This window comes from Lepidochelys kempii, chromosome 11 (genome assembly GCF_965140265.1).
Source record: "Lepidochelys kempii isolate rLepKem1 chromosome 11, rLepKem1.hap2, whole genome shotgun sequence".
Taxonomy (NCBI): domain Eukaryota; kingdom Metazoa; phylum Chordata; order Testudines; family Cheloniidae; genus Lepidochelys; species Lepidochelys kempii.
This window is the reverse complement of record NC_133266.1, coordinates 45,204,046-45,228,754: the sequence shown is the minus strand read 5'-3', so window position 1 is coordinate 45,228,754 and position 24,709 is coordinate 45,204,046. Positions and strand designations below refer to the sequence as shown.

The following is a 24,709-nucleotide window of genomic DNA, read 5'->3' as shown; positions in this document are numbered from 1 at the left end:
TGACAGTTGTGCTTTTGAAAGGTATAGAATGGTTGTAAAAGAAAGTGTAATATTGTTTCTTAGTGTTAGCTTGACCCAAGTGACATGAAGCTTCTAGCATAGCTCTTTTTAACAAAGAGTTTTTTGGCAAATACATTTTATATCTGAGTAATTCACTCACTTCCCATGCTGACTGCTTGTTTCCCTGGCATATTTATCTTTGGCTTTTCTTTGGGTTTTTTCCCAGAGCTAGGGCAGTGGGCCAGATAGCTGCCTGTCCCCTCTACTCCTCCTATAACTTAATATTCCCTCTGAGGTTGTGTTCAGATGTCTAAACCTTTTAATTATGATGTTTGGACATTGTTGTGATTGTGTATTATTAGTGAGTTAATAATTTTCCAAGTTAAAGCATATTTGCCTCAGCTCATTATTCCTTGTCTCTTGACAAGGAAGACTTTTAGTTTTCCTCCTAATTTGCATATGGGCATTTCAAAGGGAGTTGGGCTATTTCAAATAACTATTTTGATCATGGATAAGGAGAAGTGTAATGTACAAGTAACTTGCCTTCTCTGTATATATTTCAAAAGACAGTTAATTCCTCCTAGGTATCCCTCCTTTGTATCTGGATATCTTTCAAAATGTGCCTTGGCGATGTTTGAGCAAACATCCATTTTAGGATGAAACTCATTAGATGATAATAGTGTCTTCACCACATGAAATTTCTTTGTTTCGACTGCTTTGTGAACTTAGTCTATTGCTTTTAAACACAGTCCTAACTTTTTAATGCATTTATAAATTATTTATATTTTCTCTTTTCTCACACTATTATGGAGGACATGGACTGAGAGTTGGAGTGATTATTTGATGGGCAGTCCTTTTTGTTTTCTTATGTGTTTTCATGTAAAAACTAGGCACCCAGTGCATAGGACGAGAACCTATTACCTGTAGGCACTTTGTTTTCTAAAAATGAATACATTAATAAAATAATAACTGTCAAGGTTCCTTCCCCACTCTGAACTCTAGGGTACAGATGTGGGGACCTGCATGAAAACCTCCTAAGCTCACTTTTACCAGCTTAGGTTTAAACTTCCCCAAGGTACAAATTAATTTTACCCTTTGCCCTTGGAATTTCCACTGCCACCACCAAACTTTAACTGGGTTTACTGGGAAACATAGTTTGGACACGTCTTTCCCCCCAAAATCCTCCGAGCCCTTGCACCCCACTTCCTGGGGAAGGTTTGGTAAAAATCCTCACCAATTTGCATAGGTGACCACAGACCCAAACCCTTGGAACTTAGAACAATGAAAAAGCATTCAGTTTTCCTTCAAGAAGACTTTTAATAGAAGTAAAGGAATCACCTCTGTAAAATCAGGATGGTAGATATCTTACAGGGTAATTAGATTCAAAATATAGAGAATCCCTCTACGCAAAACCTTAAGTTACAAAAAAGACACACAGATAGGGATAGTCATTCTATTCAGCACAGTTCTTTTCTCAGCCATTTAAAAAAAATCATAATCTAACACATACCTAGCTAGATTACTTACTAAAAGTTCTAAGACTCCATTCCTGTTCTGTCCCTGGCAAAAGCAGCATACAGACAGACACAGACCCTTTGTTTCTCTCCCTCCTCCCAGCTTTTGAAAGTATCTTGTTTCCTTATTGGTCATTTTGGTCAGGTGCCAGCGAGGTTACCTTTAGCTTCTTAACCCTTTACAGGTGAGAGGATTTTTCCTCTGGCCAGGAGGGATTTTAAAGGGGTTTACCCTTCCCTTTATATTTATGACCATAACAAATGCACATCAAGTCAGATGCTCAGCTAGGGACCATCAAATGCTCTTAACTGATCATTGTAACCTTTTATTTTGATAACACTCTTAGAATGTTCAGAGAAATAAGTTCTAACCAGTCAAAAGGAATAGTACCAGAGGTGAAATTTCTTTGAAAGAGAGAGAGAGAGAGGATTATTCCTCAACCTGTACTCTTCACCAAATGGAAGATATTCCTTTCCTGAGATGTGTTGTGTTCTCAAAGATTAAACTAATACTTGTATAGTCCATTCACAATATGTCTGACTGGCTTTCACCTGCATCTTTTAATGAATAAGTCATTCAGTAAAGTGTCTGAATATATACACAGTGTTCTCAGCCAAAAGGATTGATTCCTTTTTAATCTTTTTTTTAAAAAGCAATAAAATCACACACACACACACACACACACACACACACACACACACCAAGGTCACCTTACACTGTCAAAGGTAATCTGACATGGCTGTCGAATATTAAAAGAAAAATCACTTTGGGTTTTTTTCAAGGGAAATATAAAAGATTGTTTCTGGAAAAATGAACTGGCTTCTAGGAAGAGCACTGCAATGCACTCTAGAGCAGTTCTCTACATGTGATGATATTCTTAGTTGAATGGAAAAATGATAAGGCAGCATTTTTGCTAGAGAGACTTATTCAGGACTGTAACTTTACTCCACTCAGCTGAAGTGATAAGTATAAAACTGTAACTATAGAGTTTCTGGCTTTCCTTGGTTTGCAGCATGTTGGTGTCCTTTGAAGCTAAAGTCTAGATTTCTGTCTTACCAATTCCTAAAGAATTTATGCTGCCTTAAGAAAATACAGTATGGTAGGTTGAATTTATGCTATGCACATGCCTATTTATAAGAGTTTGTGCAGTCTTCCAAGAGGTATTCAGATGACAAAATATTCTAGAAATGCAAATCAGTCAGCCAAAATAAAATGATACATCATCAATGTAAAATTTCTGTGTAATATGGGCCCAGACAGTAGGGAGAAAGTTAGTTTCCCAAGCCAAACAGATCATCTATGTGGCTGTTGCTTTAGAGAAAGAGAGAACTTTCTCCTCTCCATCCTCTAGACTTTTAGAATCATATTGCACTTCTTGGAGATTCTCTAATGGCACCTTCCTTTCCAGAACAAGCTCCCCAAAGTCTATACCCACGTTTTAGTTATCCACTCTTTCTAAAGGTTCCACTTCTATAATATTTTATGTTCCCTTTGCTGCCCCTGTTTCTGGGAACGGTCTCCTTGAAGTTTCCCAGCTTCCTTGCCAAACAGGTCAGCTCTCCAGACAGTTCCATATACTGTTTTCAGTTTCCCTACCCTAGAAAAGCTTCTATCACCTTTGGTCCATACATATCCTGGATATTGTGTAAGATGGACAAATCAAACTTTGCATAATAGGTCTGCTATAACCAATTTATACTGTACTGGTAACAGATTGTAGTATATATTTCAAATGTTTACTTTACCACCATGTACAGGATGTTAGTGTAACACACAGTCAACTATTACCTTGTAGTGCTCTGTCCCTGAAGTTTCTCTTTATATAACAGGAAGATGCATTAAAAGAAAAAACACCTGATACAGCTGGTTTTGTTGAGGAGTCAGTCACTATACCAAGAAAACAAGAAAGAAACAGGCAGGAGACATATAAGGAAGTTACCAAAGCAAAGCGAGAGGTTAGTAAAGTTTTCTGCACTGGAACTTTGTGTAAACTAAAATTTTTGGTGCATTGCTAAAAGGTCTGTACTTTATCGCTTTGAATGGCTGGAAGCCTCCCTCAACATGGGCATGATCAGTGTAGTTCTTCCCCATCCCTTCACTTTCCATTTTCTCCTCTTCCTCCCCTTACCTGCTGTCCAACTCGCTCTGCTCCCTTCTTCCTTTCCTTTGTTCCTCTTCTCTTCTCAACCACTGTGTAGTAGTGAGACTGTCACATCCTCTTCAGTGGAATTGTAATATCCAATTTTAGTCAGCTGATCCCTCTTCTCCATTTCTATTCCTTGCCACTCCCATCCCCATCTGTTTCTTCTTACTCCTCTCCCTATTTTCCATGGGACTGTATCTGCAGGATTCTACCTTCCCATGAGTAGAGTCTCACTCTGCCCTGTCTGTTTACAATACCGTAAGGCTCATGGCAATAATATTAGGGAGGTTCCTCTTATTATGATACTAAAGGTACTCTTTTAGTTCCCTACTCTTAATATTCCCCGATATCCTCACATTCTTATTTCTCCTAACAGACAATGTAATAAATTATTGCAGATATAAATATTTCACTCATAACTCAGGCTAGATTTGAACCAAATTGAAAGTTGAAAGACTAGTGCTTTTATCTATCAAAATGTTTGGGTACTGGAGACCTAAATGATTTATGTTGCTTTAATTTTTTTTTCCTTGTAGGTGGAGTCAGATACACTCACTGAAAGTCCAGAAATCAGAATTAAAACAGAAAATAACAGTATGTTGCTCACTGCCCATCTTAAAAAGGTATCTGTGGTTCATTCTGACATTTAATTTTTAAAAATCAAAACGTAAGCAAATTCTCCCTGTGACGTTCCCCTCTGGTGTTGTCTGGACCACTGATCTGCTAGGCCACTCCAATCCTTGACTCTGGAGCCAGCCTTACCTTCCTCTGCTGTGAGAACCCCCACTCCTAGGCTGTTCACGCACAGCCTCTGGCATGTAAGCTGCTCCCACCTACTTGCAAGCGAATGATACTAGCCAATATCTCCAGTCTCAGAAACAACCCTAGGAACCTCCGTCTTGCAGTGTCCAGTTATGCCCACTGGCCGCTGCAAGCTTAATTTAACAAAGAAATTTATATGTACCAGCCATGTACTCAGGGGGAGTCTCTGACACACTGCAAACTGAATGCACTGCTTCAGGTAGAATAAACAAACAGGTTTATTAACTATAAATGTAGATTTAAGTGATTATAAGTCAACGCATAGCAAGTCAGATTTGGTCAAATGAAATAAAAGCAAAATGCATTCTAAGCTGATCTTAATATTTCAGTGTCCTTACAAACTTAGATGCTTCTCACCAGAGGCTGGCTCTTCAGCCAGGCTCTCCCCTTTGATCAGTGGTTCAGTCGCTTGGTTGTAGTGATGTCTGTAGATGTAGGCGGAAGAGAGCGAGCATGGCAAAATGTCTCTCCCTTTTATCATGTCCTTTCTTTCCTCTTGGCTCCCTCCTTCCGCCCCTTCAGAGTCAGGTGAGCATTACCTCATTGCAATCCCAAACTGTCCAAGGGAGGGGGTGACTCCCTCCAGGATCTAACAGATTCTTTTGTTGCTGCCTGAGCAAGTGTCCATTGTTCCTGTGAGGCTGGGCTGGGTTTGTCGCATCCATGCCCTGCCGAGGTGTGAACTGCCTCTTTGTTCTTGGAGAGTTTTTGCATGGGCTTGCTTTAAGCCATGAGGTTACATTTTCAGCCTCATAACTATATACATGAAATTATAACCTTACCATAACATTACTGTAACAATTACTATAACATCACTATAACAACCATGCTCAGTGCATTATGAGCCTTCCAAAGACACCCAACATGACAAACTTTGCATTGGATACCACACAATCATTTTATAAAGATGAACATGGGGGTGTAGGGTTTTCCCCCGAGGTACAGCCTGTCACACTGCCCTAGTCTCAAAAGTCCTAGTAGGACTTTTGCCCTACAATTGAGTAATTAACAGAGGATGCTGAAACGCTGACAGACTGATCTTTAGGATCAGTTTCTGCTCTGTTACATTGATGTAAGTCCAGAGTAATTCCAGTAAGTCAGAGGAGTTACTCCAGATTTGTGTCAGTGTAAATGATAGCAGAGCAGGCTTCTAATGAAAATGTGATGAAACACAATTACAGCTGTCAGCAGTTCAGCATGGTGACAAGTCATACATAATCTGTGGTGCAATTGGTACAAGGCTCTATATCAAATATGCAACAACACTAAATCAGCCTGCTCTTCATGCTCACCTGAAAACAGTTCAGTCACCTTTTTATTGTCTGAGTTACATGCCGTAGAGATCAGAAATAAATAACCAAATAATACTGTGCATGCTGATGATAATGCATGATGGAACTAAGTGGGACTGACTCAAAGAATTACAATACATGCTCACGCATCTTAATGGGCTAAATTGTTTTTACTCAGTGGACATACAGAAATTGCATACGAAAACTCCCAAATTGTTAGTGCCTAAATATGGGACTTAGTGGGACAAGCAATACAAAAGAAATATTTAAATTACTGGTATTAATTTCTTTACTATAAAGAACAGATTGGAACCTCAGGATCCTGATTCATCTAAGTACATGTAAATAAAGCACCATAATAATGTGAAATATTCCTCAGGGTGGGAGGTGGTAAATTCAAGTAAAATTTAAAAAAAAAAGAAGAAAACCAGGATAGCTGATAATGGATAATGTTTAAAATTTCTGTTTGGCAATCTGACAATATGGATGAAGAATGCTACAAGCTAACTTGTGTGAAGTCTTGGTGCAACATAGCTAACAATAAGCTCTGTTTGTTTAAAAACAAAAGGCTTCCTTTCTGCTGATGAACTGGAAATAAGCTTAATTAACATACTGTGTGTTACTCCCCTTCCAATACCAAGTGTTGCCTGGGCTCCCTTTTTTAATTACAGGGTGAAATAGGGACTCAATTGAAATCGGTGGGAGGTTTTGCTATAGACATCAATAGAGCTAGGATTTCACCTAAAGTTTTGGGACTCAGTTCCATTCAGTTATTTCAGTATTAGTATTCAGCCTTCCAAATAATGCTCTTGGTCCTTAGCTGTGGCATACACACCTTCGTACTTCCTCAATCCTGGATCTGTTGCACACCAGGCCCAAATCACCGCTATAAATTAGAGCAGCCTCAAGGATGCTCAAATTTACTCCAGTTGCCAGTCAACCCATCTACCAGCCATTACAGCAGCTGGAGATTGCTGGGGTTCAGGAAAGCCCAATATACACCCTCTTTTCTGATGCTACACAGCCTTTTAGGCTAACTGCTGTATGCCACTGAAAGATTCTCTTTGTTGGTGTGGCCTTTCCATGGTAGGCTATATCTACTTAGGGGTCACTTCATATAGATGGAGTGGAACAAAGCAGCCTTACTATGGTGAAGGACCTGGGCCATTGATTTCATTCAGAGCTTGGAGACTAGCTGTTTAGAAATTACTTAGCCCTATCATTTTAAAATATGCCTGCTCAGGCTTTAATATTCTTCCAGGAGGTTCTCACTCTGGTCTAATAAATACAGTTAGTCTAACTTTGTTATTGAAGTACTACATAGAGTACATAGAATCTGATCTTGGTCTCTGGAACCCCAGATACAGCCTCAGGGCTTAATGATGTGCAAGCCTGGGCAGGACTGAAGCTGAAACAGGTATATGTGACAATATCAGAAGGTCAAATGAGTTTGATATGTCCAGTTAGCAATTAATCACCACTCTAATAAACAATTGACAATATCTCCAACCCTAACATCTTGGCTTGATGTAGTAGTCTTGATTAGATCTGAGTGAATAGCAGGGGCAATCCATTCACATACTTTTCAGCAAATTAAGAACTGAAATTTTTATTTGCCATGTTCACACCCATTTTCTATTCTCTTTTAAATGATATTTGTGAGGTGAGAGTTCATCAAATGGTGGATGTTTATAGAAAATGAATTCTAAGCCCACTTCATTTCATGACCAAATTAATCATTTCAGGCAGAATAAAAGCAGTAGAACTCCTGCTTTTTCCAGTCAGTTCACAAAAAGAGACTGATGTGTCTGTGTAGTGAATCACCACAGCCTTCAACTTCATGTGCTCCTTTGTTAGTGACAATATGTGTGGTGGATGGAGATAGGTGACAGAAAATTGGAGACCTATACATTCAATTAATACACTTGGCTGATTGATGAAATATTTTGTACGGAGCTTAACAGCAGCACTGGACAACAAGAAAGGGATTGTGCTCTCAAAATACCTTCCCGAAGCTTTGGTTCAAATGTACTTTATTGGGATGGATGGGTATGTGATTGCACCTTTCACAGTTGCCATTGTACAAAGTCCTGGCCAGATCCAGGCACAGAAGCAATTAAATAAACCAGACTAGGGGCTTACCTACACTTGAAACGCTACAGTGGCACAGTTTCATTGTAAACACCTACCTACACCAACAGGAGCTCTCCTTCCATTGGCATGGGTAATCCACCTCCCCGAGAGGCAGCAGCTAGGTCAACGGAAGAGTTCTTCTGTCAACCTAGTGCTGTCTACACAGGGACTAAGGTCAGCTTAACTATGTCACTCAAGGGTGTGGATTTTCTAATCCGACCTAATTTTCAAGTGTAGACCAGGCCTACATCCATGCTGGTTTGCAGCTGCAATTGTGCAATCATGTGCCATGTGCAACTACTTTATGTGAATATGATTAGAGAAAATTCATCTATATTTGGACCTGAGCTTATAATATTAAAATAATAGTAATGTTTTTGCTCTCAGTAATGATTCAGGCAAGGTCTGAGTCAACTGACCAGAAAACAAAAAGATTTAAAATGTTCTAAAAATTCCTTAAACCTGCTGTTCTAGCTCCTAAACCCACAAACTGCAACCAGCCACTTTCTTCCCAAGAGAATCAAAGGCCCCAGTAACTTTACTATAATAAAGAAGGAATGGTACAGTCAAACTCATGCAGGAAATAGATACTATACTATGTTACTATGGCGACCACTCACAAAGCAGTAGCAGATTAACAAACACCCATGTAAACACAGGGCACAGGGAATCTACTGGCTGACACCTGTTCACACAAAAGCCTGTACATTGATATTAGGTGCTATATCAATAAAAATATAAAGTGTTCAGATTGTATTTCCTTTCAGACTGTATGCATGCTGTTTGGAGCTCCTGTTACCTAACTGCAAATTTTCTGCTAGTGATTCTCTGCCACACGAATTTCTTCCTGCTTCCCAGAGTGGATTAAGTTTAATAAGAAGTAATATTCCAAATATTTTTACTAACTTGTGTATGAAAATATGGATGTGCGCTACAGTAACTTGTTCTCTCTTTTTGTTCTATTTTTAAGGAAGAGACGAGACTGGCTGATATTTCAGTTGTCTGCCCAGCTGGTGAGGATTTTGTTTCACAGGATATGGCGCTGTCTCCTTCTGCCAAAGAGGATAATTTACAGACTGAGCTCCTGGCAGAAGAAATGCCCTCCAGGGAAGAATATAAATGTATATCACCTTATGATATCTCTTTGCCCTTGCTTTCTGAGATGCCTGAATCCTACCTCCTACATTCTGAAGCTGATCTGGAAGAGCAACCCTGCTGTAGTTCTCATAGTCTGCATGTCAGCTCCTATAGCTTGCAAATGCAGATAAACACTGGCAGTAAAAGAATGATTGATAAGTCTGATCTCTTAACACCTGTTGCTTATGCTGACACTTCAAATCATAGAAGGGAAACCACATCAGATGAGTTAGAGAGATTTTTCCCATCTACCATAGATCACTATGCAAAATTTGGAGTGGAATCTCCTTTGACTTGTAGTTCACCAGAAATACCTGAAAACATTACTGCTTCCTGCACAATACATGCAAAGCCTGCATATAGCATGATGAGTGACGTGTGTGAGACACATATACAACACAATGAAGCTCACCGAAGCATGACAGAAACACAAGAACAATTGCATGACATTAATAACTTTACTAAAACCCAAGACAGGCTGCATGCTTTGCCTGTTGCATTCTCGGGTCTCATGTTTCAATCAGACGCCACCAGAAGCTGTCAAAGGCAGATGGTCCCCCAAGAAGAGATTAAAAGTGCATCAGAAAAGAAAAGCATGGTCAGCCTATCTGGACAGGCGCCTAACTTCTCCAAACTGCTGTCCAATGTAACTGTCATGGAAGGTTCTCCGGTGACTTTGGAAGTAGAAGTAGCAGGATTTCCCGAGCCTTCACTGACATGGTGGGTAGCTTATAATGAGAAAAACTAAATATACCTATTGAAATACACATTGCACTATGTATAACTGTGTGTACTAATCTGAAAATTAGAGAGCATTGCTTGTTATCCATATCACTCCACACTTCTGCATGGTTCCATTTGCAAAGAAAATTTTGTTTTCAATTAACCCACTTGAAATAATATCGCTGCTGTCAACTCTATGAATAATCAGAGCAGAAAACATTTATTTTCAAATGCAAACACATCAAACACTTTTTTCTGTTATATTATTTTTCAGTATAACATTCCACTTTTTAAAATGATTATGAAAGAAAATTCCCCCTTCAGAGCCAACTTACTGTAGGTGAATTCCTTATCAGTGTGCCTGCTACTTGCAAGCATCCCCTCTTCCCAAAAAATGGAGAGACTGAATGCAAATAAGCCTATACACTAGGAAGTCCAGTTTTTCACTGAATATTCGCTCTGTCTGCTGCACATTTCCTATGCACAATTTTTAACAATCAAAAGTAGGTTGTTTTTATTACATTTGTAAGAACTTTTATCAGTGAGAAATATAAATATGTCTTCAGAGTAAAAAAATCTTTTGATAAATCCTTTACTAAAGATTGTAAGAGAGTGATGGAGGGTCCAGAAGATTTCACAATAAAGTAATCTTTAGAACTTTATGTGCTGGTTTATTTTAATAAAACCTAACTCTAATTTCCCTTGCTATATCATCCACTTATTTTCTCCATTCCCATAGAGAACCTCTGTTTTAATTTGCTAATGGGGGTCCATGCACCTGGAGCTATTTTAGTCCAAGTTTTTGCAATACCTAGCACTACAATGGAAAGCAGAGACCGATAGAGAAACATTTTTCCATTTGCAAAGAGAGAGAGTGTTTACCACGTACCATAAACTATCACATACCAAGTACAATTTATTTTTGGAAGTCTTAATAATCTGAATTTTTCCCTGAAGAATTGCAAAACACATCAAATACTGAAACACTCAGTACATTCTGCCTATATCAGTAACACAGTCATCAGTTTTTAATCCCTGTCTCCTACACTTTGAAAAGGTATTGCTGATGTCTTTACAATTCAGTTTTTAAACATTGATTCACACACAAAAGAATATGTTGCTGGGGTTTTTACTTGTTTTTCAAAATAAACTTTAAGTTGAACATTTCTTAAGCCACAATTTTATGAAAATAGTGAAAGTGGATTTTTTTTACAATAAAATGTCAGTCCAGAATCATTGTATCCAATTTTGATTGCGCAGATTTATATATTTTAACAGACATATAACAGGAATGGCAGTTTTGCATGTTGGCAATGTTAAATGTAGTATATGTAGAAACTACAGAATCAGACAATTAGGGCCTAACTTACAGAAAGTAAATCAGCAGTACCACCATTGAAATCAGTGGGCCAGATCTTCTGGTGGTGTAAATTGGCATAGGTCCCTGAAGTCAGTGAAGCTACACTAATTTTCACTAGCTCAGAACCTGGCCCAATTGAATTACACCAGCTTTACACTGGTATAAGTGAGAGGAACACCAGCCTCATATGTTCTTTCTGTTTTCTCTGGCTGAAATTTCTATGTATGTGTCTCTGTCTTATCTATCTAAGGTACTTACATCCTCACCATAGTTATCTGGGTGCCTCACTGTCTTTAATATTCTTATCCCAATTTTACAGGAGGGGAACTGAGACACACAGAGACTAAAGCCCAGATCCTCAAAGGTGCCTGACTTCCATTGATTTCTTTGGACTAGGTATTTAAATGCTTCTGAGGAGGTGGGCCTAAGTGACTTGCCCAAGTTCACGCAGGAATCTCAGCAGGGAATTTAACCTGGGTCTCCCAAGTCCTTATCCAGTGGCTTAGCCACCAAACCATCCTTCCTTGGAGGACTTGCGTGACGCTTTGGGCATCATTTAAGACTCACTTCAGCTTTTACAAGGCTTTCATGATGCATAGGATCTTCTACAGGCCCTTTAGACATAGGTGAATTTAACCCTTTTTTAGCAAGGTTTTATTTAAAAATAAAACCAAAAATTCTCAAACAGGAAACCTAGCACCCAATCTTGCAAGCTGGTCTCTGCAGAACCCCATTGCTGCCAATAAGGCAGCATAGTAGTGTCAGCCTGTAAAAGCGCAGGTCACAGGATCAGGGCTCCCATTTGTATCTTTTCTAACATTACACAACATGATAGCTCTTTTGTGTCTCTCATTTAAATATAACTGGTATAAATGGGGGGAATTGGGGAGTGGCCACTAGCAATTACTGTTACTGCTAACATTATTGTAGAGGTTGTTTGAAATCAGCAAATTCTGCTTCAGCAAACACTGATGTAAATCTGACCTGAAAACTGACTCTCTGCTTCAGGTACAAGAAGGGCCAGAAATTGACTGCAGATGAGCACTTAAAGCTTTTACAAAAGGAGACAAAGCATGCTTTGTTCATTCAGAAGGTGTGTGATGCAGATGCTGGCCTCTATGTTGTTCGGGCTAAAAATTCTAGCAGCACTATCTCATCAAGTGCCATCCTCCATGTGAAAGGTAACAAGCCACCTATCACAAGAATAGACTGGACAATGCTGTGTGTTATCTATATTAGTGTATCACTAATGTACTGGCTATTCACATAGTAAATGTGATACTGACAGCACCGGGACTTAATTCTCACAGACTGAGGCAACAATAAATCAGTTATCTTCCACTGCACCTTTCACAAACTGTACCAATCTGCTTCTGTGTCACATTGGATGTTTTGTTAATGCCACTGCTACATCAGATGTTCATCTTCCTTTAGCATATTAATGTTTAGTTTAAAATTTAGTTGGGATGATGGACACAGTTTTGCACTCTAAAACAAGATGTCTTAGACTTAATAAAAAATCTTACAAATTGTGCTGTTTGTAGAGATCATGTGTCAAAGCACATCCAGGAACATGGTGCTCAAATCAATGCATATAGCATGATGCTTATTATATCAAAATGTGTTGTTTCTGGTGACATTTTTCTCATGTACACTTTAAATGTCTCTTGATATGGTGTAGCTACTCAAACCCATACAGTACATCATTGTAATATTCATAGCTGCACTGGCATATACCAGATGGCTACCTTTTGTTTTAAATACAAGGGCTCTGCTTAATAAAATGTGCCTTGTTTGAGTGACTTTAAAGCAAGGGGATGGAGCCTCAGCTACTGTAAATTCTCATAGTTCCACTGAAGTCAGTGAAGCTTTGCTAACCTTCTCCAGCTGAGGCTCTGTCCCCTTGTTGTCAGTGATGGTTAAGTAAGAGAAGTAGCCCCTGTTTTTACAATATTCCCATGACAACCAGATCTTTTCAAAGTAAGACTTTTTCAATATACTTAGCTATCCTATATACCCACTGCCTCCATATATGGCATAATTCTTATGATTCTTTTTTCTCTTATAAAATGTTAAATGAAAGATATAGATGTTTTATACTTCCACCTGTTAACATGAAAAGGGACAGATAATCTTCTATGCATTGGACCTTGAGCTCATTTTTAATTCCTTTTTAATAAATTGTTTTCAAAGAGATCAAGGGATATACTCAAAGGGTTGGCTAGTGTGTGCAGTAGGATAAACAATAAAACGAAAAGGAAGGATTTTTCTGTGAGTTTTCACTTAACTACTGCAATGAGAAATGAGCTGCAACTTTAAAGCTGTAACATTCAAAAGCGGAATTTGCTTGCATATGTTACATTTCACTTCTGATAACGACAAGCAAAATATTGTTTTATTATAAACATAGTTGTGTCAGTGTAATAGCTTTGATTCAAAGAATAATTTATTTAAGGTTTTTGACAAAGGCAAGAAAAATAATTATGCCACTGGAAGACTTTGCCCATAATTTATTAGCCTACTTAATGGGTGAGATATTCAATTTATTAATTCCTGCTATTTCTTATGAAACTCAGGCACATCTATCCACACACTAAAAGCAGTAGGTGAACATTTGAATGTTTTTCTTTTATCCTTAATTTACTGCTTTCACATAATAAATTTGCTTGTGTGGGAAATTTATAAGGGGTGGAGGGAGACTTACAATCTCTTACAAAATTTACATTCTTGACTGTACAACATAATCTGAACAGAATCTATATTTCAAATACCAGGGGGCCAATGAAGCCAGAGATAAACATTTGGATTTTTGGCCCAGTGGCTGCAATTCTATTAAAATCTTGTAACTTTGAAACAGGAGATGTCCTCAAGACAACATACCCTAGCAGCAGGGAAAGTGGGAGCTGGCATACTATGACAACATACTATGTTGGGAAGACAACATACTATGAATAGAATTTATATTACCCCTAAGTCCAGCCATCTCATGTAAATGTTGTTTCATAAAGATTCTTCTAAGTAAACAAGCCATACCCTTTAGTACTTTTCAGGAAATGTAGCTTTCATTTTATAATAAACTAATTTAATAATTACTAACCTCTTGAATGTTTGAATTTTTACAGAAGAAAAAATCAGTTTTGTATTTGTTTCCATGTGATTATATCCATGTTCATTGCTAAAAAACAACCATGTTGAGAATCCAACTTGCATGTGCATTATAATAAGCACTGAGATAAAACAAACCAAAGTGTCCCTCCAACATGATGTAATGCATTTCCCATTTTGCCTGTTGTTGAAATATCAGTGCCTGACTGCTTGATCTCCATTTACAATAAACAGAATTCTGGAGGCCAGCAGAAAGCCAGCAGTTTTGCAATCACTACATGAAAAGGTGCTGTGTCTCATTCAGCGCCAGTTCTTTTAGCACTTTTTATCATACTGGTTTAGATTGAATTATTGCATTGCTGAGTGGATTCTAAAGTCAAAACCCCACCAAGAGGGTAATTTGACTTTCACCATGAATTTTCCCCACAGACTGAAACCCATGGGCTTATTTTTGTACCAGCCCATTTTCTGTGTAGATATGGGCAAACATGTTGAGTCTCCTAGAGCATGTCTACACTGCAGCTGGAACTGTAATTTCCAGCTCGGATGGATGTACACATGTTAGTTTTGATCTAGCTAGCATGCTAAAAATAGCAGCATAGCTGCAGTGGGTGGTGGGGGAGGAGGGAGGCAGGCTAACTGCCCAAGAATGTATGGCACCAGTCCTTGAGATCTCTTGAGACACAGTTTAGGAAGGCAGCAAGCTGGTCCCTGGTATTAAAAAGGTTAAAAAACACTGCTTTAGGAGACCAGCCCTGGCTGGTATGGGATCCCAGCCAAAGTGCAAACCCCTTGCGGAAAGGAAGGTGCATGCAGATGGGAGACCTGGGCTTGCAGTTAAGTTCTTCCGCCACTACTATGGGATAGAAAATAAATTTGAGGTAGATTTATGTTTAGATACTTGGATCTAGATCAGTGGTTCTCAACTCTGGTCCACCGCTTGTTCAGGGAAAGCTCCTGGCGGGCCAGGCCGGTTTGTTTACCTGCCGCGTCCGCAGGTTCAGCCGATCGTGGCTCCCACTGGCCAATGGGGGCTACAGAAAGCGCTGTGGGCCAAGGAACGAGCTGGCCGCCTGTCCAGCAGCCCCTGAAGTCTTGCCAGTGGCTTTAAAGGCAGCAAGATTGGGCCCAGGATGCTTGCTTTCCTTGTCAAAAGATCAGCTTTCCTTTTTAATCAAACACATGCAAATCGGTCAGGGATGCAACACCATGCTGTGGGTGTCCCTGCATATCCACCTGCTGGAAACTGGGACTCGATGACAGGGGATGGATCACTCTCTAATTGCCCTGTTCTGTTCATTCCCTCTAAAGCACCTGGCATTGGCCACTGTCGGAAGACAGGATATTGGGCTAGATGGACCATTGGTCTGACCCAATATGGCCCTTCTTATGTTTCTTTCTACCAAAAAATAAAATAAAATAAAAATTAGGGCTGTTGATTAATCGCAGTTAACTCACATGATTAACTCAAAAAAATTAATCATGATTAAAAAAATTAATCGTGATTAATTGCACTGTTAATAGAATACCAATTTAAATGTATTAAATATTTTGGAATTTTTTTACATTTTAAAATACATTGATTTCTATTACAACACAGAATACAAAGTATACAGTGCTCACTTTATATTATTTTTTATCACAAATATTTGCACTGTAAAAATTATAAAAGAAATAGTATTTCTCAATTCATATCATACAAGTACCGTAGTACAATCTCTTTATCATGAAAGTGTAACTTACAAATGTAATTTGTTACATAACTGCACTCAAAAACAAAACAATGTAAAACTTTAGAGCCTACAAGTCCACTCAGTACAACTTCTTGTTCAGCCAATCACTAAGACAAACAAGTTTCAGAGTAACAGCCGTGTTAGTCTGTATTCGCAAAAAGAAAAGGAGTACTTGTGGCACTTTAGAGACTAACCAATTTATTTGAGCATGAGCTTTCGTGAGCTACAGCTCACTTCATCGGATGCATACCGTGGAAACTGCAGCAGACATTATATATACACAGAGATCATGAAACAATACCTCCTCCCACCCCACTGTCCTGCTGGTAATAGCTTATCTAAAGTGATCATCAGGTTGGGCCATTTCCAGCACAAATCCTGCTGGTAATAGCCCATCCAAAGTGAGACTTCGGATGGGCTATTACCAGCAGGAGAGTGAGTTTGTGTGTGTGTGTGGGGGGGGGGGGGGTGGAGGGTGAGAAAACCTGGATTTGTGCTGGAAATGGCCCAACTTGATGATCACTTTAGATAAGCTATTACCAGCAGGACAGTGGGGTGGGAGGAGGTATTGTTTCATGATCTCTGTGTGTATATAATGTCTGCTGCAGTTTCCACGGTATGCATCCGATGAAGTGAGCTGTAGCTCACGAAAACTCATGCTCAAATAAATTGGTTAGTCTCTAAGGTGCCACAAGTACTCCTTTTCTTTTTAAGACAAACAAGTTTGTTTACATTTATAAGAGATACTGCTGCTTGCTTCTTATTTACAATGTCACTTGAAAGTGAGAACAGGCATTCATATGGCACTTTTGTAGCTGGCCTTGCAAGGTATTTACCTGCCAGATATGCTAAACATTCATATGCCCCTTCATGCTTCAGCCACCATTTCAGAGGACATGCCTCCATGCTGATGATGCTTGTTAAAATAAAATGCGTTAATTAAATTTGTGATTGAATTCCATGGGGGAGAATTCTATGTCTCCCGTTTTGTTTTTTACCCACGTTCTGCCATATATTTCATGTTATAGCAGTCTCAGATGATGACCCAGCACATGTTCATTTTAAGAAAACTTTCAAAAGCAGATTTGACAAAAGGCAAAGAAAGTACCAAGGTGAGATTTCTAAAAATAGCTACAGCACTCAGCTCAAGGTTTAAGAATCTGACGTGCCATCCAAAATCTGAGAGGGACAAGGTGTGGAGCATGCTTTCAGAATTCTTAAAAGAGCAATACTCGGGTGCAGAAACTACAGAACCCGAACCACCGAAAAATAAAATCAACCTTCTGCTAGTGGCATCTGACTCAGATAATGAAAATGAACATGCACTGGTGCGCTCTGCTTTGGATAGTCATTGAGCAGAACCCGTCATCAGCATGGCTACAACAGTGCCATGCGAACACCTGTTCTTACTTTCAGGTGTCGTAAACAAGAAGCAGGCAGCATTATCTGCTGCAAATTGTAACCAAACTTATTTATCTGAGTGATTGGCTGAAGTAGGACTGAGTGGCCTTGTAGGCTCTAAAGTTTTACATTGTTTTATTTATTACATTGTGTTATTTTTTGTACATAATTCTACATTTGTAAGTTCAACTTTCATGATAAAAATATTGCACTACAGTACTTGTATTAGGTGAATTGAAAAATGTTATTTCTTTTGTTTAGAGTGCAAATATTTGTAATCAAAAATAAATATAAAGTGAGTACTGTACACTTTGTATTCTATGTTGTAATTGAAATCAATATATTTGAAAATATAGAAAACATCAGAAATATTTAAATATTTTATTGTTTAACAGTGTAATTAAAAAAAGTGATTAAGGATGTGATTGTGATTAATTTTTTAAATAGTTTGACAGCCCTAATAAAAATAATTCTAGATATGGAACTAACTTGTGGAGTCCTTATTTGGTCATCTCTCACCCAAAATTCACACAGCTTTCCATGAGATTTTTGCCTAAATAAATACTTCAAATTTTGGCCCAGAAAAAGAAAAGTCAGAGAGAAATAAGCCAGCTTTAGTAACTGAAATACATGAAAAGAAAAGGAATACTTGTGGCACCTTAGAGAGCTGTAGCTCACAAAAGCTTACGCTCAAATAAATTTATTAGTCTCTAAGGTGCCACAAGTACTCCTTTTCTTATTGCGGATACAGACTAACATGGCTGCTACTCTGAAACCTGAAATACATGATTATTTTTTAGGAGTACACAATAGATGGGCTGGGCGATATGGTAGTTACAGTATTGCTGCATGGGGGCAGACTGAAGTGCAACTTAGATGAAGAAAAATTTTGAAAATACTTTTATTTTAGTGAAGATATTTAAATCACAATTAATTTGACAGATAGGAGTCTTTTAATCGCTGCCTGGTACTCAGGCTCTCTGTGGCTGTTTGCCAATGAACAGAGACCGCATTTTGCGGGACGCTGAAGGGCCTCTTCCAACTGTTAATACTGGGATTGCCAAGCAAAGGTGTCATACGTGCTGATTGTTGCCAAATGTCCTGATGGCAAACAGACCTTGTGGAGACTCTCTGTTCACTGAGCCTAATGAGCTCTGAAAACTATCTGCTGGAAACCGCAGCTAGCGTCTGTTCAGGACAAACAGCGTGAGGGCTCCAGGCTCTGATTGCTTGTTCCCCCTCCTAGTCGCAGAAGGGTTTACTCTGGCCGCGTCAAACATCCCAGCCAGCATTTCAAACCCACCATTTTGCTTTCCGCCCTTTCCCTCGGGAACTGGGTTTTGGGCAGGCTGCATGGCCCCCCCGCCCCCGCTCTGGGACCACTGACAGGCACGCAGAAGGGTCGGACGCTTGGGGAGCGACTGTTTTAAACCTGACCCCCGTGTAACGCTAGACCTGCCCCCTGAAAAGTGGGTTTGAGCCAGCAATGTTATAATTACGAAACGTAGCGATCACCCAAACCCTCTGCTCATTAAAAGAGCGAGTGAAAGAGACTGCCCGGCTGTGTGGCATCTTGTGGGGTTGAAACAGGTCGGTCAGGCCGTGGCCAGAGGGCGGGAGGGAAGGGTTAATGTCTCCAGAAGGCGCCCCGCGGCTCTCGGCCGTCAGCGGGACCAGGTGTGGGTGCGGGGCGAGGCAGCGCGGGAGTAGCGCTGGGGAAGGCTCAGGGCTCTCCTTGGCGCGGGGGCAGAGACAGGGGGGGCTGGGGCTGGGGCTGGCGGGCCGGGGAGGTGTGTTTTCCTCTCAGGGCGGAAGCTGCTAAAGGTATGGCTCATCCCGCGCTTATCAGCGGGGCTCTGCTTGTAACCGGGCTCTGGCGTTTGGCGGAAGGAAGGCAGGTTGCTTTTAAAGGGGCAGGTTTCAGAGTAGCAGCCCTGTTAGTCCCAAAAAGAAAAGGAGGACTTGTGGCACCTTAGCGGCTAACACATTTATTTGAGCATAAGCTTTCGTGAGCTACAGCTCACTTCACAGGATGCATTCAGTGGGAAATACAGTGGGGAGATTTATATACATAGAGAACATGAAATAATGGGTGTTACTATACACACTGTAAGGAGAGTGATCACTTAAGGTGAGCTATTACCAACAGGAGAGCAGGGGAAAAAAACTTTTGTAGTGAAAATCAAGGAGGGCCATTGCTAGCAGTTGACAAGAATGTCTGAGGGAACGGTGGGGTTGGGGGAAATAAACAAGGGGAAATAGCTCTACTTTGTATAAAGACCCATCCACTCCCAGTCTCTATTCAAGCCTAAGTTAACTGTATCCAGTTTGCAAATTAATTCCAGTTCAGCAGTCTCTCATTGGAGTCTGTTTTTGAAGTTTTTTTGTTGAAGAATTGCAACTTTTAGGTCTGTAGTCGAGTGACCAAAGAGATTGAAGTGTTCTACAACTGGTTTTTGAATGTTATAATTCTTGACATCTGATTTGTGTCCATTTATTCTTTTACATCGAGACTGTCCAGTTTGATCCACGTACATGGCAGAGGGGCTGGCACATGATGGCATAGATCACATTGGTAGATGTGCAGGTGAACGAGCCTCTGATATCGTGGCTGATGTGATTAGGCTCTATGATGGTGTCCCCTGAATAGATATGTGGACACAGTTGGCAACGGGCTTTGTTGCAAGGATAGGTTCCTGGGTTAGTGGTTCTGTTGTGTGGTGTGTGGTTGCTGGTGAGTATTTGCTTCAGGTTGGGGGGGCTGTCTGTAAGCAAGGACTGGCCTGTTTTCCAAGATCTGTGAGAGTGATGGGTCGTCCTTCAGGATAGGTTGTAGATCCTTGATGGTGCGTTGGGGAGGTTTTAGTTGGGGGCTGAAGGTGATGGCTAGTGGTGTGCTGTTATTTTCTTTGTTAGGCCTGTCCTGTAGTAGATGACTTCTGGGTACTCTTCTGGCTCTGTCAGTCTGTTTGTTCACTTCAGCAGGTGGGTATTGTAGTTGTAAGAATGCTTGATAGAGATCTTGTAGGTGTTTGTCTCTGTCTGAGGGGTTGGAGCAAATGCGGTTATATCGTAGAGCTTGGCTATAGACAAGGGGCAGGAGTTCTAGTCATGTGTCATTGAGCACTAAAAAGTTCCACCATTGCATGCAGGGCTGACCCTTGTTATCCTGAGTGCCAGAGCCTGTCTGAGTTTTAAGAGTGCTCCAGAACAGGTGGCCATAGCAGTTTTAGCGTTCCTTTGTATAGTTCCTGGAATAAAGCTTCTGTTACTAGCCAAAAACGCATCCTGGGGTGGGATTTCCCCCATGACTGAATATTGGCTGAGCAGCACCTCAGCAGTGAGTCAGCATTTGTTAAATTGTGTTGCCTGTGTCTGCCTATAGTTTAACTTGCCCTTTGCTGGTGGATGGCAGTTTGGAGTCTAAATAGTTTCCAATAACCCTCTCTCCTTAGCACTCCCATTGAATATATTTAGTAGGTGATTGTAAAGAGCTTTTCATTCCAAAACTATCTCTGCTTCCAGCTACACAGCAACATTGGATAGGATCTAACTTCATAGTCATTAATATAAGAGCACTGTTTGAGGATATAAACTCCCTCTCCCCAGATCTGCTGCTTCTTCTATGCCAGCCACATCAAATACCTCTTATTTGTAGCTTAAAGCCCTGGCCTGCAATAAGGGGTGTATGTGGAGTTGCTTCATTTCAATGGGAGCACCTAAAGATATGCCTCTCTCAGGCCAACAGTTTGTAATGGGGGTGGCCTGAGGAGTTGACATAGTTTTGGCCTCTGGCACTGGTTAATTATAGACTTTGTGGTAGCCAGGGGAGATAGCAAGGGCTCAGGACTGTCCCAGCCATGCTTGCTCTCACTCCCTGCTGGCCCCTGACATGCACCTCTGCCAGAGACTTTTGTATGGGGGACTAACGATCATTTGCTGTTAGTATTGTTGCACACTCTTGAGGGATATACTGATTTTGCTCTCACTTCTGTGTATTGCAGGAATCACTCTGTTGAACAGAATTACCCCGGTATAAGTGAGAGCAGAATCACACCCTAGAGTCTGTGAAATTTAAATCAGTGAAATATTTTGAATAAGGTTACTAAACCCTAATAGCTCTATTATATGAGGGTCTTGTATGTGCCTAAAGGATTTACCCTCACAATAAGATAGCTAGCATGCATACAGTGGGGTTTGCTTTGTATTGTTCTTAATAAATCTGTATGCTATGGTACATTATGAAATAATGAAGGAGAAAAAGAGAATATATATTTCTGATGTGGAGGGGAAGCAAGATGTGATTTAAGTGTCTGGGCTGCTCTAAAAATCCTATACTTTGTAGCAATCTACCTTAGTTTTTCATGTGGGGCTTAAGTGGTAACTTAAGAGTGCATAAATTCTGTTCTGTCCTTCAGCATTAGTGTGAATTTGACCCTTTTATAGAATAGGATTCTTGTGTGCTTCACTAAGCTGCTAACCTGGAAGGATGGAACAGACTAGAAAAGCAAAGAAAAGCATGATATGCAACAGTAAGCCTAGCCCAAAAGTTTGCCAGTCTTGACATTGTTCCTTAAACTTCAGTAGGAAATGTGTTTTACTATTCACTGTAGTAAGGTAATCCACCATATATTTATCTATTACTCACATAAAGAATGTGATTATCTAATGCTACCTTGAAATTAATATCACTCTCCTGATGCATGGAGATCATGATGCTCGCCACCCTATGTGCAAAGGAGAGTTTCACCATTCCCACTCCATATCCATGCTAAATAAAAGGAATATAATTTCAAATGTCTGTCCTCCACTGCTGTGTAAACTAGTACTTTTGAGATTCAACCATAATCATGGATTCTTTTCTCCATACAATAATCAAAAAATTATGAAAGCAGAATAGTTTTTTTGCTTGTGCCATTTCAAGTACAGTGTACACTTTTTTGCAGTACAAGGAAAACAACCAAACTTCATACAGAAATTTGGACATACAACTCTACAAGAAGGAGAAGATTTAGTGCTGCATTGCACTATACATGGAATACCCAGACCAAATGTTGTTTGGACTAAAGATGATACCAGACTGGTAGCTGGAAACATCAGTGTATGATTTAACTTTTTTAAAGTGTTCCTTGGGGAGGGACGTAGTATATCTTGCTGTGTGCTACTAATTGTTGTCTGCACATACTTTATTATTTTACAGATTGAGAAATTAGGTGACTCCTATTACCTTTTAAAAAGAAATGTAGTCCTTGCTGATACTGGGAAATATATTTGTGTTGCCAGCAATGAAGTTGGGGAAGCATACTGTTCAGCTTTCATAAGAGTTACAGGTGAATGCCCCTCATCCAATGCACATTATATAATTAAAGAGAATTTTGTTACCACTCTCACTGACATATATGTTTTGTTTCAGAGAAAAATGAAAAACCAGAAATTCTCTCTGTAACTGAGACAAAATCAAAACAGGAACAAGGATATTTTTCAGAAAAAATGAGTGTCCCTACAACTGAAGTGGGACAAGGTCAGAACACATATTGTATGAAAGGTCAAAGGCCAATGGCTAAACATCTGTCAGTGAGGTAAATTCAGATTTACTCTGAGTACTGTGTCTTGTAATGTACTGTAGTGGCTGTACTGAGTTTCATTTATGAAGCATGCACAGGACTCTGTTGTCTCACTTACTCACTTTTGTGTATTGTAAATCATAACATGACTATCATCTGCATTTAGATTTCCATCAGAAGATATAGATCCATATACAATTTATAAAATCTTACAATACCTAACTATACAGTAGAACATAAGTGTAACTTGTATGTAGTGTCACCCTAGCCTTGTCAGTTCCAGGATATTAGAGACAAGGTGGGTGAGGTGATATCTTTATTGAACTGACTTCCGTTGGTGAGATAAACAAGGTTTCGAGCTACACAGAGCTCTTCTTCAGGTCTGTGTGGCTCGAAAGCTTGTCTCACTTAATCCAGTAAAAGCTATTACCTCATCCACCTTGTCTCTGTAAATGTAACTTATCATTTATGAATATATAAAATATTCATAAATGAGCTGGGGAAAGGGGTAAACAATGAGTTGTCAAAGTTTGCAGATGATACAAAATCACCCAAGATAGTTAAGTCCAAAGCAGACTGAAGTGTTACAAAGGGATCTCGCAAAACTGGGTGACTGGGCAACAAAATGCCAGATGAAATTCCGTGTTGATAAATGCAAAGTAATGCACACTGGAATACATAATCTCAACTATTCATACAACATGATGGGATCTAAATTAGTTGTTAGCACTCAAGAAATATCCTACAGTCATTGTGGATAGTTCTCTGAAAACATTGCTCAATATTCAGCCGCAGTCAAAAAAGTTGTGTTATGAACCATTAGGAAATGGATAGATAATATGACAGAAAATATCATAATCCCACTATCAAATCCATTGGTATGCCTACACCTTGAATTCTGCATGCAGTTCTGGTCATTCTATCTCAAAAAAGAGATATTAGAATTGGAAAAGGTACAGAGAAGGGCAACAAAAATGATTACTGGTATGTAACAGTTTCCATATGAGGAGAGCTTAGAAAGACTGGGAAAGTTCCTCTTAGAAAGGAGATGACTGAGGAAGGATATGATAGAGGTCTATAAAATCATGAATGGTGTGGAGAAAGTGAATAAGGAAGTGTTATTTTCCCCTTCACAGAACACAAGAACTAGGGGTCACCCAATCAAATTAATAGTCAGCAGATTTAAAAAATAAAAAGGAAGTACTTCTTCCTACAATGCACATTTATTCTGTAGAACTCATTTCCAGGGGATGTTGTGAAGGCCAAAAGTATAAATGGGTTCAAAAAAGAATTAGTTAAGTTTATGGAGGATAGGTCTTTCAACAACTATTAGGCAGGATGGGCAAGGACATAAGCGCATGTTTTGGACGTCAGTAAAGCTGGGACTGGATAATAGGGAATGGATCACTAGATAAATTGCTCCCTATGAAGCATCTGGCGCTGGCCACTGTCAGAAGACAGGATACTGGGCTAGAACACCTATTGGTCTCACCCAGTATGGCTATTCTTATGTTGTGTATAACAACCTCTTAGACTGAATTGCGCAAAGGCACTTTGGAATAAAGAGTGTTGTAAAAATTCAACTAAGCTTCTATTACATGCTGGTATAGCTGAAACAAGGTATCAACACTATTGCTGCAAAAGGATGCACTACTAACCGGTGCCAAGCAGGCATAGGATTTTGTAAGTGAAATGGTCACAGGCTTGGCAATTTGTTACATACATTTTATCATTCCTCATTCTAAAAGTCTCTCCCAAGGAAATTATTTCATTCATGAATT

At 39.6% G+C, this 24,709-nt stretch overlaps 1 protein-coding gene across 1 annotated transcript in view; it reads left to right on the top strand.

Moving 5' to 3' along the window:
* The window catches only part of TTN (titin), a 468,699-nt gene that overhangs the window by 123,638 nt on the left and 320,352 nt on the right, over nucleotides 1-24,709 (top strand). The window contains exons 22-28 of the mRNA XM_073306908.1: nucleotides 3,345-3,470; nucleotides 4,195-4,281; nucleotides 8,876-9,762; nucleotides 12,134-12,306; nucleotides 22,311-22,465; nucleotides 22,565-22,694; nucleotides 22,778-22,943. Coding sequence (XP_073163009.1) covers nucleotides 3,345-3,470; nucleotides 4,195-4,281; nucleotides 8,876-9,762; nucleotides 12,134-12,306; nucleotides 22,311-22,465; nucleotides 22,565-22,694; nucleotides 22,778-22,943 — 1,724 coding nt within the window. The remainder of the gene's footprint in view (nucleotides 1-3,344; nucleotides 3,471-4,194; nucleotides 4,282-8,875; nucleotides 9,763-12,133; nucleotides 12,307-22,310; nucleotides 22,466-22,564; nucleotides 22,695-22,777; nucleotides 22,944-24,709) is intronic.